Below are 14938 nucleotides of genomic sequence, written 5' to 3'. Positions count from 1 at the left end.
AGAAATTTAAGGGAAAAAAAATAGGAAATATATGTATACAGAATTTGCATCTCAAAAGATTTGGTTGGCCATATGTGGGGTACTCAGTTTTGGCCATTTTTCAATCAAATTTTTTTCCTCCTTTTTCTAATTTAATTTTATTTACTTTTATTGACTTTTAATTTCCACTTTGTTTTATTATTTTTCAATGAATGAATATTTGAGGACTTCTTTACCATTCTCGAGCTTCAAAAAACCATGACACACACAAATAGTTACAAGATATTGATAGGAGCCTAGAACCGAGTAAGTTAGGTTGACGTAGTCCTTATAAACTGATTTAAACCTCAAATAAGTCCTTATAAACTGATTTAAACCTCAAATAAGAACTAGTTCACCAAAGTCCACTCCTTAAACCTGCCTTAGGGTTTTTATCAAGTATGAGTGATCTAGTCTCGAGCCTATACCTAAAGAGTCGTAATGTGAAGTTTAAATTTACTCTCAACATATCATTTAAAATGGGGAATCCAAGTTGAAATTGAATAAACCAAAATGTCAGTACAGAAACCCAATCCAAACTGGTTCTATAATCACTAAATTTATGATCCAAAGAGCAGCGAATATCCAATCCATTGCTTTATAGACTGTACCAAAACTAATATAAACAATATATCTAAAGACTTGAGACTTAAATTTATTTTGCCTTCTAAGTACCAAAATTCTACTTAAAACTGAAGCAGAAAAAGAATATAAAACTTAAAAGCAAGTGGCTAACCCAACAAATCTTCACTTCTGGACTCTTCAAAACTCCCTCAAACTTCACTCACTCTTTTGCATCCACCAAATGTGGAGCATCAGCAAACTCAGCATCTTTGTCAAATACATCCCACCCATCATCTGAACATGCTTTCAAATGGTTTCTTTCTGATCTTTCTTCTTTAAGATTGTTTGATGACATGCTAGATTTGGAGCTAATGAACGAGGATGCTCGGCTTCCTTCCTTATCGAGATTCGAGGACGAACCTTTCTCAGCATCCAGATGAGATGCTGTGTCTGTTAAGGGTGAGAAAAAACGTGCCAAATCGCTAGCTGCGCTTTTTAGAGATGAACCTGATGAAGCTAGAATGCAGCTTGTTTGACTAGAGGAAAGAGATTTGCTTAATGGTACATCCAAGTCGAACTTCTCCTTAAGATGCCTCACGTCTTGAACAATAACTGAAATTTCTCCCCTGCAAGCATACCATGTAGTGTTTCGTTTTCTCATACCGAGATAGAAGTTGCGAAATCGTAAAGCAGTACCGGTAATTTTGAGGACAAAATGTAAGTATAAATATTATACAGATAAGGATGCAAATAATAGTTCTGAAAATTGGAAAATCGCCTTTGGTTAATGCACATCCCTACTACCGCCTGCCTCATGGGGGACAAATGGCGTTAGGCATGTGATGCCCAAGAAACGTATTCCCGCAAATTAGTAAACCACAGAGGCAACCATAAAAGAAAATTAGATTTCCAGCAGATTTTATAATGTAGTAATGATTAAAGATACGAGTTTAAATTCGTTATGCAGATGCTTATCATAAGGTGCAGGCTTGTTTGTTTTTCATTGATGTGATGAACAACAATGCACAGGGACAACGTTATCTCTAACATCGTTAAGTTTATAGAGGAGAAAACTTACTGTAATATATCAACTAATTGTCCATGATGGACGAGAAACTCCCGCAACTGCATTAGAAAAAAAATTATTAAAATCAGTAGTCAATAATCAACTTTCCCCTGAACAGTGCACATCATTCACAGCGGTGCAAAGAAGCTGCCACCCCTCGGTTCGTCTTAGTTATTCTCTAGTTTACCCCCCTTAAATATTCACAAATGAGGATTTTTGGCTCCGCCCCCTACAACTATGGTTAGTTACCTTGGCATTCTCCTCTGCTTCCTGTTGTAGTATCCTTGATTCCTCGAGTACCTTCTCCATGAGGGCCTCTTGCTCGGCAAGAGCCTTTCGGGCACATTCTTCCTTAGCGAGGTTTTCTTCCTGTATTACTTTCAGCACAGCCTCTACTGCAGTCATTCTTGCTCCAATTGTGGCATGCATCTGGATGATAAAGAACTTCTGTCAGTTATTCTTCAACTACCAATCTTTCACAGATGATGGCTCTCATGGCTAGAAATAACTCAAACTTGAGTCATCTTACTTTTCTGTTCCTTAAAACAAAATACTGAACATAATATGTTTTATAAACAATAATATGATAATGTATTCTTTTTATTTTATAAGTATACCTTTTCAAACTTTATCATTATATTTATATTGATAATATGTGAGAGAGAATTAAAAGAAAATAACTACAGAAAGATGCAAGTTAGTGAAGAAAAATAAAATGAGGGAGACAAAAAGACACGGGTTATAGAGGGAGATTTTGAAAAACCAAAAAATATGTTTTAAAAACCTCATCAAGAATTGAAAGAGATTTGTCTCTTTCCTCAGACAAGCTGAGCAGACGAGATTGTAGTTCCCTCGTTTCCGTTGCTAAAATCGCCTTTTCTCCATAAACTTCTCCAGCATGCTGTAGAAGAAGAAATTTCACTCATTAATTAAAAATACAAACATAATCCTTACAGACCCTATAGGATCTAAACGAGAAAATCTCCCACCATATCATTTGCTTCCTTAGTACGGGCTACAATCTGCTTCATTTCCTCCACTTTGGCCAGAATTTCTAACTCTCCATTGGTAGAGTCTTCTTTGACTTTTTCAACATATTTCTCCACATGTTCCAATGCCTTCATCTTATCGATAACTGATTGCATCGCTGAAAATAACGTTATCTGCAGAAAGGTTAATTGTTTAGAACGCAACAATATGTTGATATCATCAATCCTATGCATCATATAGGATCCAAGTCTTACGACATGGAGAGATAAATAAATAACATAGTGATACTTCATATTTGCAAAGGTACTCTGAAGCATGGATATCGACATGACACGACAAGCTGCACGCCTTTTTTGGAAAATCTAGGACATAAACATGGCACCACATAACTTCTTAGTTTCTTGTTAGTATCTAACTTCCCCTATTCTCCAAAGGCTAGTCAGAAAACATCATACAAGATGAACAGAAAAAGCAATTGGACAGAGTAACTAACTAACAGATACCGTCATGTCTCAAAGATTAATATCAAGTTTTTTGCAATATGAAACAACAAACAACACTGCAGCATGGTACAACTTCATCTTGGCAAAGGCATGGCAAATATGTTCCTTTGAGCACACAATTTCAAATAGCAAATTCTCCTCGACAGATGGTTACAAAAGATCCAAAATGAAAATGACACACCAAAATAAAGTGGTTTCATTTAAACCAACTAAATGAACTGAACCAAGAAAACTAAAGGAATGGTGAAGCTGTGTAGAGCAAATAATCCAAAACATTGAGCATTACCATATTTAGAACTTTCAATCTGAAATTTACTAACACCAAGTTAACAAGTACCTTGTTACTTTTAGCATCCTCAATGTTCTTTTCAAGAAGTTCGATACTACATGGTTGGCCTGACTGTGTGACTATGGTATGCCCCACCAACCCATCTTCAATCACAATCATCTCACCCGTAGAACAGTCTTGCTTGAGACTAGGATTTGAAGTGCCATTTGCATTTGATTTCTGATAGTCAGATTCAGAGTGAAGATGGATTACAGACTGCACAGGAGAATGATTTCCAAAAGATGGGTTGGCAGTCTGACTATCACAATTCTCATCTGCAGAAAACGGTCGATCATCACGGTATGATTCATGTACGTGCCAGCCGTCCAAATCATGAATGTTATGAGAATGATTAACCCCATCAAACAGTGTCTTATTCTGTTTGATATCCTCAGTGACCGGGTTCAAGATTTTGGTGATTTGAGGACTTTGTTCGTGATCATTGTATTCACTATCTTCATGAATCAAACCATTTAATTTTCCAGGTGCTACTTGATTCAATTCTACATCACTGCGGTCTTCTTGTACACTGGCTAGTACTTCGAGGCTTGCAGTTTCAGTATTCTCACATGATTGCTTACAGTCATCACTAGCAACATAACTAGTTTCAGAGACAGATTGATTCAATGCGACATCTAGATGTGCCACACCACTCGCTTGGGAAGTGACATCAGATGCTTCATCACCAATTGTACCTGATTCCAAAGAATCCATTTCCCTCTTCACCCATGTCGAAGAATCCATTTGCATTTTGTTCTCAACTGCACGTTCCACGTAACCAACAAAAAATAACACATGATATTAATAGGGTGTTCGACAGTCTTCTGACACATTCTTTCTTAAAATTGGTAGTGTTTGAATAAAAATTTAAGGAGTGCTAAGAACTGTTCTAGGCCATTTAAAAACACCTTTAAGAATTTCCAATAATCAAAAGTGGTTTGAGAAATTCTAAAAACTAATAAAAAGTCCTTAGAGGAAGCATTTCACTAATTTTCATTCAAAAGTGTATATAAAACAAGTGCTCCCTTAAAACTCTCTTCTTTTTCCAATGATAAACCAAACACACACTTAAAAGTTTGAACACAAGACAAGATTATCAGCTTTACCAAGAAATCGAAAATGTTATAGCCGAACATTACAATTAGGAAGGGCTACCTTCTTTTGGATCCTGCGGGGGTAATATAGATTCTCCAAGAAAACAAGGTAGAACCTCAGTGAGAACATCATTAAAAGTCCTTAGAGGAAGCATTTCACTAATTTTCATTCAAAAGTGTATATAAAACAAGTGCTCCCTTAAAACTCTCTTCTTTTTCCAATGATAAACCAAACACACACTTAAAAGTTTGAACACAAGACAAGATTATCAGCTTTACCAAGAAATCGAAAATGTTATAGCCGAACATTACAATTAGGAAGGGCTACCTTCTTTTGGATCCTGCGGGGGTAATATAGATTCTCCAAGAAAACAAGGTAGAACCTCAGTGAGAACATCATTAAAAGTCCTTAGAGGAAGCATTTCACTAATTTTCATTCAAAAGTGTATATAAAACAAGTGCTCCCTTAAAACTCTCTTCTTTTTCCAATGATAAACCAAACACACACTTAAAAGTTTGAACACAAGACAAGATTATCAGCTTTACCAAGAAATCGAAAATGTTATAGCCGAACATTACAATTAGGAAGGGCTACCTTCTTTTGGATCCTGCGGGGGTAATATAGATTCTCCAAGAAAACAAGGTAGAACCTCAGTGAGAACATCATTAAAAGTCCTTAGAGGAAGCATTTCACTAATTTTCATTCAAAAGTGTATATAAAACAAGTGCTCCCTTAAAACTCTCTTCTTTTTCCAATGATAAACCAAACACACACTTAAAAGTTTGAACACAAGACAAGATTATCAGCTTTACCAAGAAATCGAAAATGTTATAGCCGAACATTACAATTAGGAAGGGCTACCTTCTTTTGGATCCTGCGGGGGTAATATAGATTCTCCAAGAAAACAAGGTAGAACCTCAGTGAGAACATCATTAAAAGTCCTTAGAGGAAGCATTTCACTAATTTTCATTCAAAAGTGTATATAAAACAAGTGCTCCCTTAAAACTCTCTTCTTTTTCCAATGATAAACCAAACACACACTTAAAAGTTTGAACACAAGACAAGATTATCAGCTTTACCAAGAAATCGAAAATGTTATAGCCGAACATTACAATTAGGAAGGGCTACCTTCTTTTGGATCCTGCGGGGGTAATATAGATTCTCCAAGAAAACAAGGTAGAACCTCAGTGAGAACATCATTAAAAGTCCTTAGAGGAAGCATTTCACTAATTTTCATTCAAAAGTGTATATAAAACAAGTGCTCCCTTAAAACTCTCTTCTTTTTCCAATGATAAACCAAACACACACTTAAAAGTTTGAACACAAGACAAGATTATCAGCTTTACCAAGAAATCGAAAATGTTATAGCCGAACATTACAATTAGGAAGGGCTACCTTCTTTTGGATCCTGCGGGGGTAATATAGATTCTCCAAGAAAACAAGGTAGAACCTCAGTGAGAACATCATTAAAAGTCCTTAGAGGAAGCATTTCACTAATTTTCATTCAAAAGTGTATATAAAACAAGTGCTCCCTTAAAACTCTCTTCTTTTTCCAATGATAAACCAAACACACACTTAAAAGTTTGAACACAAGACAAGATTATCAGCTTTACCAAGAAATCGAAAATGTTATAGCCGAACATTACAATTAGGAAGGGCTACCTTCTTTTGGATCCTGCGGGGGTAATATAGATTCTCCAAGAAAACAAGGTAGAACCTCAGTGAGAACATCATTAAAAGTCCTTAGAGGAAGCATTTCACTAATTTTCATTCAAAAGTGTATATAAAACAAGTGCTCCCTTAAAACTCTCTTCTTTTTCCAATGATAAACCAAACACACACTTAAAAGTTTGAACACAAGACAAGATTATCAGCTTTACCAAGAAATCGAAAATGTTATAGCCGAACATTACAATTAGGAAGGGCTACCTTCTTTTGGATCCTGCGGGGGTAATATAGATTCTCCAAGAAAACAAGGTAGAACCTCAGTGAGAACATCATTAAAAGTCCTTAGAGGAAGCATTTCACTAATTTTCATTCAAAAGTGTATATAAAACAAGTGCTCCCTTAAAACTCTCTTCTTTTTCCAATGATAAACCAAACACACACTTAAAAGTTTGAACACAAGACAAGATTATCAGCTTTACCAAGAAATCGAAAATGTTATAGCCGAACATTACAATTAGGAAGGGCTACCTTCTTTTGGATCCTGCGGGGGTAATATAGATTCTCCAAGAAAACAAGGTAGAACCTCAGTGAGAACATCATTAAAAGTCCTTAGAGGAAGCATTTCACTAATTTTCATTCAAAAGTGTATATAAAACAAGTGCTCCCTTAAAACTCTCTTCTTTTTCCAATGATAAACCAAACACACACTTAAAAGTTTGAACACAAGACAAGATTATCAGCTTTACCAAGAAATCGAAAATGTTATAGCCGAACATTACAATTAGGAAGGGCTACCTTCTTTTGGATCCTGCGGGGGTAATATAGATTCTCCAAGAAAACAAGGTAGAACCTCAGTGAGAACATCATTAATAGCTGCATGAACATCCTTGGGATTCTCAAGAGCTACAGCCCTTAGCATCCGATGATCAACCTGAGAATGAACATATTAGCAACCAAATGTAATTTAAACCTCATCATATGACCAAAATAAGAGCAGAGTTTCATAAATTTCAATCGTCACAAGACAATTGAATTACAATTGTATCATAACACAACTTTTGGGATAATCGGTGACAATTAATAACTAGCGAAGGAACAAACCAAAATCATATCAACGTCATACCTCCGGAAAGAGTTCCATTAGACACTTGTAAACGCTATCCAAATTCATTTCCCAACAAGATTAATCTGCAGGAGACAACCAAACACTGCCTCGTCAATCAACAAAACCCCAAAAAAAATTCAACAAGAGGAGAGTATCGAGGAAAAAATAAAAAACCCCGAACAAGAGTTTAAAATTTCACATAATTATTCGACTGAGACGATAACTAACGCATTTCCCAAACAATCGAGTTCACAAAACAACGCTACAGAACAAGAAAAGAGGCAAATGAAAGCTATAATTCAACCCCCAAATGAAGAAATTCAAAAGACAGATAAAAACGCATATAGGTTACCAATTTTCTCAGCAACCAGACAGCAAACGGAAGAAACTAATGAAGATCAACCAGTGATTGAGAGCGAGAGAATCGAAAGAGTGAGGAAATGAAAATTGATGAATTGGGTTTAAGAAAGAGTCGGCCTACTTAGCAGGCAAGGAATTGGGCATTATCGTCAGTCTGTTTCGCGATCATATCAGATCATTCATTTTCATTTTAAAATAAAATTAAAAAAAAAAAAGGATCAATCTAGTAGTTAATAATTTTTATTTATTTAAGATTTTTCTCTAATAATTTTTAAAAAAAATTTATAATTTTTTAAACCTATTTTTTTATGAATATTTAAATTAATGAATATTTAAAGATAAGATTATAGAAAATTTTGTAGGAATTAATTGAATATATGTTCGTCAGCTCATAATATATATCACAGAGAGATAAGAGAGTTTTCTCCTAACACATAAATTATATTCTCCATTCTCGTTCGTGTTCTGTCTCCATTATTTATTTATTTATGTTGTATTTTTGTATTTTCGATTTTGAATCTAATTATATTATTAATATTTTATTTTAAACTATATTTAAAATTTTTAGAAATTAACTTTAAATATAAAATTAAGTTTTTTAAAATATTTAAATTTTTGGGTTTATTATATAAAAAAGTTCAAAATTTTAAATTTTATTATTCATATATATTGTGGACCGATAAATATAAAGAGAATAAACGTAAATTAAAAATAAATGGAGAATTGAAGATATAAATTTAAAACCCGCAATTTCTGTAAAGGTCCGTTGCGAGTTGCGAAAGCTAGCCGTAGCCGATCCAACAACGATTGCTCGGTATGCTCTCTACGCCCTATGCGCTCTTCTCATATCTGCGCAGCTTCAAATCTGCTCAGTCTTCTTTCGTAAGGCGAAAATTCTTCTTACAGATCAGAGCCGTTTCGAGTTTGAAGGTTATTTGGCGCAAGGATTCCAGATTGGACGAAGCCATTGAGAACGACAAGCGGTACAAGCTATGTGCGCGGGTTGTGAGGGAAGTTCTCAACGAGCCTGGACAGGTGATTCCACTTCGATATCTGGAGAAACGACGACAGAGATTGCGTCTCAATGTGTCAATCAAGACGTTTATGAGTTTTAATCCGGGTTTGTTGAATACTTACTGTGATAGAATCAAACCTAAATCTGAACCCGTCCTGTTCTTACGCCCGAGCGACCGGCTTAGGGGGTTTCTCGAAGAGGAGAAGAGGATTACGATGGAAAACGAAGCGTTGCTCGTTTCGAAATTGTGCAAGTTATTGATGATATCGAAGGATAAACTGCTCAGTGTCGATAAATTAGTGCATGTTAAGCGGGAATTCGGGTTTCCAAATGATTTTTTGGTCAATTTGGTGCCGAAGTACCCTGAATATTTTCAGATAATTGGAAGTCCTGGAGACGAAAAATCGTTTCTTCAATTGGTTTCTCGAAACCCTAACTTCGCGAAATCAGTGATTGAGAGAAGAGCCGAGGACGAATCCATATCGACAGGCATTCAAATTCGACCCAATTTCAACTACAATCTTCCTCCTGGATTCTTCTTAAGAAAGGAAATGAGAGAATGGGTTAGAGATTGGTTAGAACTAGATTACATATCGCCGTACGAGGACGTGTCCCATTTGGCCCAAGCTTCGCCGGAGATGGAGAAGAGAACAGTAGGAATTTTTCACGAGTTGCTATCACTTTCATTGTTCAAGAGGATTCCAGTGCCAATATTGGGAAAATTTAGTGATGAGTACCGGTTTTCAAATGCATTTTCCAGTGTGTTCACAAGGCATTCTGGGATATTTTATTTGTCTTTGAAAGGTGGGATTGAGACTGCGATGCTTCGAGAGGCATATAAGGGTAGCCAGTTGATTGATTGTGACCCATTGCTTGAAATAAAAGATAAGTTCGTGGAGTTGTTGGAAGAAGGATGGAGGGAGAGAGCTGAGCAGCGAAGGCAGCAGGCAAAACAAGTGAGGAACGACATGGAATTCATGGCTGCAAGAGCTGACGCTTAAAGGGCTGAATTTATGATGAGGATGACTTTTCAGGTAAGTAGATTTTGGGAAATTTTCATTTTTAATCCTATTTATCTTACCTTTAATTTAATCTAGTCGAATAATCAACTTGAATATGCAGTGAAATTGCTGCCTCATTCTAGTTTTTTTTTTTTTTTTTTTTTTTTTTTTTCTTTTTTTTCTCTTTCGAGTTTATATGATGTGTTGAAGTTAAAAAAGAGAGAGCCTCCTATTTCTGCTCAAGCATGGCAAATTCGCGTCAAGAATTTAGCCTTGCTACACAGCCAAAAAATGATCAATCTAGCTGCCTTTTTTCTCCATAGACTGGAATATGACTCCTTTGTCTGATTGGACAGGTTAGGATTGTCGTTGTAATTCAGTTCAACCTTTACAATTTTCTGTGGAATATGATTCTGTAGAAATCTTAACTATAAAATTTTCTGGAGCCACTGTTTTCTTATGCTTAATGTTACTCAGTAAGTAGGAAATCCTACCCTTTTTTTTGCATGTATGTTTGTGATATGAACCAAGACATCTCAATCACCCAATATGATTTCAAAGAAGATGAACTTCATTTATTCTTAGATGGTTACAAATTTTGAGTGGATCATAATCTAGAATTATGTTGTTTCATTAATGTATTTTAAGATATTTATATTTACTTTAAGGTTACATTTACATGGTGGCTAATTATGGTTATGAAGTATGAATGTTACAACTCTTGAAATTCCCCATGGAAGGTCAAAAGTTTTATTTTTGGACTATATAAAATCATGTATGTTGTCTTTGTGAAGTAGACTTGGAAAATATAGTAAGAGAGCATTTGTACTTTCTTTTAGCCATGGGCTAAGTTTCTTTGCAATTCTATGTAGTTTAGGTTGCATGCTTAGAATCATTCAAGCTCGACTTGATTACTCTTGCTTGTGGAGTGGTTTGAATCTTAAACAAGTTTGTTTGCCTTAAGATATTCGATCAACAAGATAATTCAGATCTTACTTTTTCTTGGGGTGGTTCATTTGAGGTTTTTGGATATATTTAGATCTAAAGTTCTTATTGTTCAATAAGGTTGTTAGATTAAATTCTCAAGAGTTGCAATCATTTGGAATAAAATCCACTTAATCGGGGGATTTTAGCATTTGAGAACTAAGGGTTTGCGAATTTAGGCACTTAGGGTTCTTAGATTCAATTGGCTAGGTTTCCTTATCAGCTTGTGTCCTTTTATTTGAATTATATTATGTTCGGTTTCTTACAAAAATAGAACTTATGTTTATCATAATTGGGCCAATAAAAATGTGATTAGTCTAAAAATGAGTGGGATTTACTTTATGGTAAAGGATTAGGATATGGAGCTTAGTTTCTATCGTGTATATGGGGGGATTCCGCATTAATGTTAATATTTTTTATACTCAAAATTTCCCTTTCTTTTTCTCATAAAAAGAACAAATCTATGGATGACCATGAGAAAATATTTTTTTCTGATAATAAACAGCCTCAACTCAACCAAAGCCAAGGAAGTTTTGCATGATTATTATTATTATTCAATTAGAATTATTTTGGTGAAACAAAAGAGCTCTGATAGTTTGGATGAAAGCATACCAATAAAAATAGCAAGTTCCTAGGAAATCTGTGTTTCCTAAAGAGGAACTGTTTGTTTCTCTGATCAAAATGTCCCCCAAAATAAAGCTCTGGATATGCAGAATTACAAAGTTTGGACTCGAATCCCATGAGCATGCCTCGCCCAGGAGAGGAAAATTTTGGTATTAGGAAAAGTAGTATATCAAATAGTATTCTGGTGCATTCCCGTGTCTCTTGCTTACTGAAGCTTCCTTTATGGAGTCTAATCCTGCTTTTATGGATAAACTTGCAGCTTGGATTGCACAACTTAATGTAGAGCTAGAATTGATTCATTTTGAGACTGTTGTGTCTCGCTTCATTTCAGCTGCCATTAACATTCAGAAGAGGTATAACTTTCTTTTGGGAACATTTCTGAATTAATGTAATTCCAACGTTTGGTTCCACAATGACAATCAGCTAATGAACTCTGCTCTAATCAGTGTAAAAAAATTTCTAGGTTTCTTGATGATCGCTCGAAGATGTAATGCACACATCTCCGTCTCATTAGTTAACGATGGTTTAATGTCCAATCTTCAGGAAATCACCCTATCCAGCAACTCTGCCAAGTGCTAAATGGTCTAGCAGTGGAATGTTCAAATTAGCCTTCAAGCAAAGTAAACGGATGGCCTATTGAACCCTGCTTGAAATTCTGTGTCCAATTTCCCTCGTGCCAAATCCTCATTAGTCACCTCATACCCAACATTAGAAATTTGCTGCAATGGTTCCCAAATTCATTAAGCAGCCTAAACCATTCATCATGGTAGGTAGTATAGACCATTATATCTATGTGAAGTACATTATTATTCAGGTTGGATTTGGTCTTGCTAATAATCTAGTATCGATGGAATGACTTCTACACATCTCTTGCATGTTGCAAGGAAACTTATTGTCCTATTCTTTATATGCTTCTTAGTGAGGTGACACTTCATTATTGTATGCAAAACAAATTGACGGAGCACATTTATATTCTGATACTATATCGTTCATGTGACAAATGATGCAAGGAAAAAAAGGTTGGAAGTTTTCACTGGATGGAAAATCTTCTCATCTGAGTACTAAGAACAATTTTTTTTAAATGGATCTCCAACCCCGAAATTCATTCACCCTTAGAAGCATTAAAATAAGTACTTTATTTTCTCTGAGAGTTCATCTTGCTTATCTCGTTTATTGCAGGAATGAACTCAACACTCTTGCTTATCTCGTTTATTGAAGGTTATTCATTCATGAGGTTTAATTCAACTCTTGTGCGCTATGAATGAGGCCATAACAAAATACCAACCAAACAGAACCTACTTCACTCCCACAGAAAAAGAAAGAAGAATAAAAAAACGCAAACAAACTCTTACCCAAGGGTGTTAGGAATTCTGGACTGTATAAATACCATTGTTATTAGTCTGCAACAACCATAAAGCCTTCCCAGGTTCCTGTGTTCTTGCTTTGACTCGGAAAATCTAGATAGCCTACTTGAATGGGGAGATTCAAGATCCTTATATTTGCTGTAACTTTGTTCTTGGCTCTGATTCCTGACACAGAGGGTCAATGGCAGCCACCGAAAGTTGCTCCTCGGCCACCCTGCCCCTCCCAGATTGCGCTAGCAAACCTTGCTTGCGCAATGCTGCCTTACTCCACCATGGCCCTGTCACCTCCATCACTGTCACTCTCTGATAACCATGAAAGCCACGGCCCTCCGCCAAACCACAGACACTTGCACACGCACTGGCACGGACACCAGCACCAGATATCCCTATCGCCAATGGAGGAGAATTGTTGTAAGTGGGTGCAGCAGTTGGACAGTCAATGTTTATGCAGGCTGTTGTCTCGGTTGCCTGCATTCTTAGAGAGGCCTCAACATAAAATTTCTTTTTCTGTTGGCGGTTTGTGCAATGCTACATTCTCATGCGGAGGAGGAACCATAATTTAAGAAAAAAAATTAGGGTTATGCTCGAGTCATAGTGTGATTCAGGCACTCCTTATCTTTCTATGCTGTGTTGATGTTATATGATTCACTAGTTCTGTTGTTAAGAATGCTTCGTCAAATTCTCTTCGTCTGCTGTTTTCATGGATTATGGTATAGAAATACAAATATCACTTAAAACAGTTTCTAAATGGTGTTCTTATAGGTTCCAAATGTAGGGGGTTGTTAGGTTCAAATACAACTAAAAATGCACCAAAGATGTCAAGGACATAATAATATTTTAATTTTGGGGCTCCTTAATCATATATTGTGATATGATATCTTGGAAAATGCTACAAATTTTGTTGCCAATGTTAGGAGTATTTGCTTGACTATCATACGATATGATATAAAACTCTTGTTGTTTGGAGATATAACAAAATCCAATCATTTTATACCATCAAATTTCTTTTATGAGAATGTTATCAACAATGTATCTGCCTACCAAAACTAATGCCACCATTTTTTTTTTTTTTTTTACAGTGTGTGGACGGTAGATTTTAGACCTATAATAGCATGATTATCTTGCCTCGGATTTTTTATATCCTCTACTTGCTTTGTATGAATAATAGGACAACTACCTAACTCTTTCTGTATTTTAGTTGTGGAAGTTACTTATAAGGTATTAAATCTATTATTCACATGAGATAATTGTCTTACCCTACAACATATAATACAATACGTCTATCCATATCTATTGTAACAGCTTAAGCTCGTCCCTAGCAGATGTTTTTTTTAGCTTTCTCTTTTGGTCTTCCCTAAGATTATGAGATCTCACATTGGTTGGAGAGGGGAACAAAGCATTCTTTACAAGGGTGTAGAAAACTCTTCCTAACATACGCATTTTAAAAATTTTGAAGGGAAGCACAGAAAGGAAAACCCAAAGAGGACAATATCTGTTAGTGGTGGGCTTCAGCTATTACAAATGGTATTAGAGTCAAACACAGGACGGTGTGCCAACGAGGACACTAAGCTCCGAGGGGGTGGATTGTGCGATCCCACATCGGTTGGAGAGGGGAACGAAGCATCCTTTGTAATGGTGGAAACCTCTCCCTAGTGGACGTGTTTTAAAAATTTTGAGGGGAAAACATAAGGAGGATAGTATCTGTAGTCTTTATATCCATTTGCTAGGATTTGAGGTCATAATGCCTAGTAGTGCTATGATTATCCTATAACTATAAATGACTTTATGAAGACATGCTTTGTATCTTTTCTTTTGACTTTATTAATTCAATGCTCTCAATGACAACGATCACTTACATACATTTCAAGAAGTTTCTTTATATAGGTAACTCAACAACAAGATCGTCATTGAGGTCATTTCACCTTATTCGTTTATCAACTTTAGAATTTTGCCTTAGAATGGTGGAAGTTGATAAGATCATAAGACTAACACTGTCCTTTACTTCTTCGAGAGAAAAAAAAATTATAATCATATGCTATTGAGCACCTCCATTTTTAGGTGATTCTAGGAGGAAGCTAGTGCTTTCGTGAAAGAACATTTGAGTTGCAAAGTTGATCAAAAATCTTGTTTTCGACCCTTGCTTCATTCATGATGATAAGACACGATAACTTTGATATAACTACAATCAAAATGAATTGAGGTGAAATGAAATAAGACGAGGCAATACATAATAAAATTACAAGAAAAGTAGNT

The 14938-nt window shown here is 35.7% G+C and overlaps 2 protein-coding genes across 13 annotated transcripts; one reads left to right on the top strand and one right to left on the bottom strand.

Annotated features, from left to right (window-relative positions):
- Nucleotides 1–484: 484 nt before the first annotated feature.
- On the bottom strand, nt 485–7863 carry LOC111488818. 7 transcript variants are annotated; one of them, XM_023136734.1, is made up of 10 exons: nt 7690–7861; nt 7356–7420; nt 7028–7163; nt 4218–4230; nt 3479–4187; nt 2638–2811; nt 2433–2549; nt 1898–2077; nt 1661–1707; nt 485–1208 (listed from the first exon to the last, which is right to left on the bottom strand). In XM_023136734.1, the coding sequence occupies exons 2-10, from the start codon at nt 7401–7403 to the stop codon at nt 803–805; spliced, it is 1830 nt and encodes a 609-aa protein (XP_022992502.1). In that variant the 5' UTR covers nt 7404–7420; nt 7690–7861; the 3' UTR covers nt 485–802. The 7 variants fall into 7 exon arrangements, with proteins under 7 accessions (XP_022992502.1, XP_022992503.1, XP_022992500.1 ...); XM_023136735.1 differs by having other exon boundaries at nt 2466–2549; nt 3479–4230; nt 7690–7863; XM_023136732.1 differs by having other exon boundaries at nt 3479–4230.
- Nucleotides 7864–8446: 583 nt separating this feature from the next.
- On the top strand, nt 8447–14160 carry LOC111488826 (protein WHAT'S THIS FACTOR 1 homolog). 6 transcript variants are annotated; one of them, XM_023136763.1, is made up of 2 exons: nt 8447–9746; nt 14142–14160. In XM_023136763.1, the coding sequence occupies exon 1, from the start codon at nt 8514–8516 to the stop codon at nt 9711–9713; it is 1200 nt and encodes a 399-aa protein (XP_022992531.1). In that variant the 5' UTR covers nt 8447–8513; the 3' UTR covers nt 9714–9746; nt 14142–14160. The 6 variants fall into 6 exon arrangements, with proteins under 6 accessions (XP_022992531.1, XP_022992529.1, XP_022992530.1 ...); XM_023136761.1 differs by lacking the exon at nt 14142–14160 and adding an exon at nt 14020–14042; XM_023136762.1 differs by lacking the exon at nt 14142–14160 and adding an exon at nt 13765–13985.
- The last annotated feature ends 778 nt before the right edge of the window (nt 14161–14938 follow it).

This window comes from Cucurbita maxima, unplaced genomic scaffold (assembly GCF_002738345.1).
Source record: "Cucurbita maxima cultivar Rimu unplaced genomic scaffold, Cmax_1.0 Cma_Scf00013, whole genome shotgun sequence".
NCBI classification, from domain to species: Eukaryota; Viridiplantae; Streptophyta; class Magnoliopsida; order Cucurbitales; family Cucurbitaceae; genus Cucurbita; species Cucurbita maxima.
The sequence above is the reverse complement of the archived record's forward strand: the minus strand, read 5'-3'. Positions and strand labels throughout refer to the sequence as shown.

Excerpts from the sequence above, each read along its gene's own strand:
- LOC111488818 (XM_023136732.1), bottom strand. The coding sequence starts at position 7,403 with ATGAATTTGGATAGCGTTTACAAGTGTCTAATGGAACTCTTTCCGGAG. Across the intron at positions 7,164-7,355 it reads TAATGGAACTCTTTCCGGAG|GTTGATCATCGGATGCTAAG; the intron begins GTATGACGTTGA and ends GTTCATTCTCAG. Across the intron at positions 2,812-3,478 it reads AGGATGCTAAAAGTAACAAG|ATAACGTTATTTTCAGCGAT; the intron begins GTACTTGTTAAC and ends ACCTTTCTGCAG.
- LOC111488826 (XM_023136763.1), top strand. The coding sequence starts at position 8,514 with ATGCTCTCTACGCCCTATGCGCTCTTCTCATATCTGCGCAGCTTCAAA.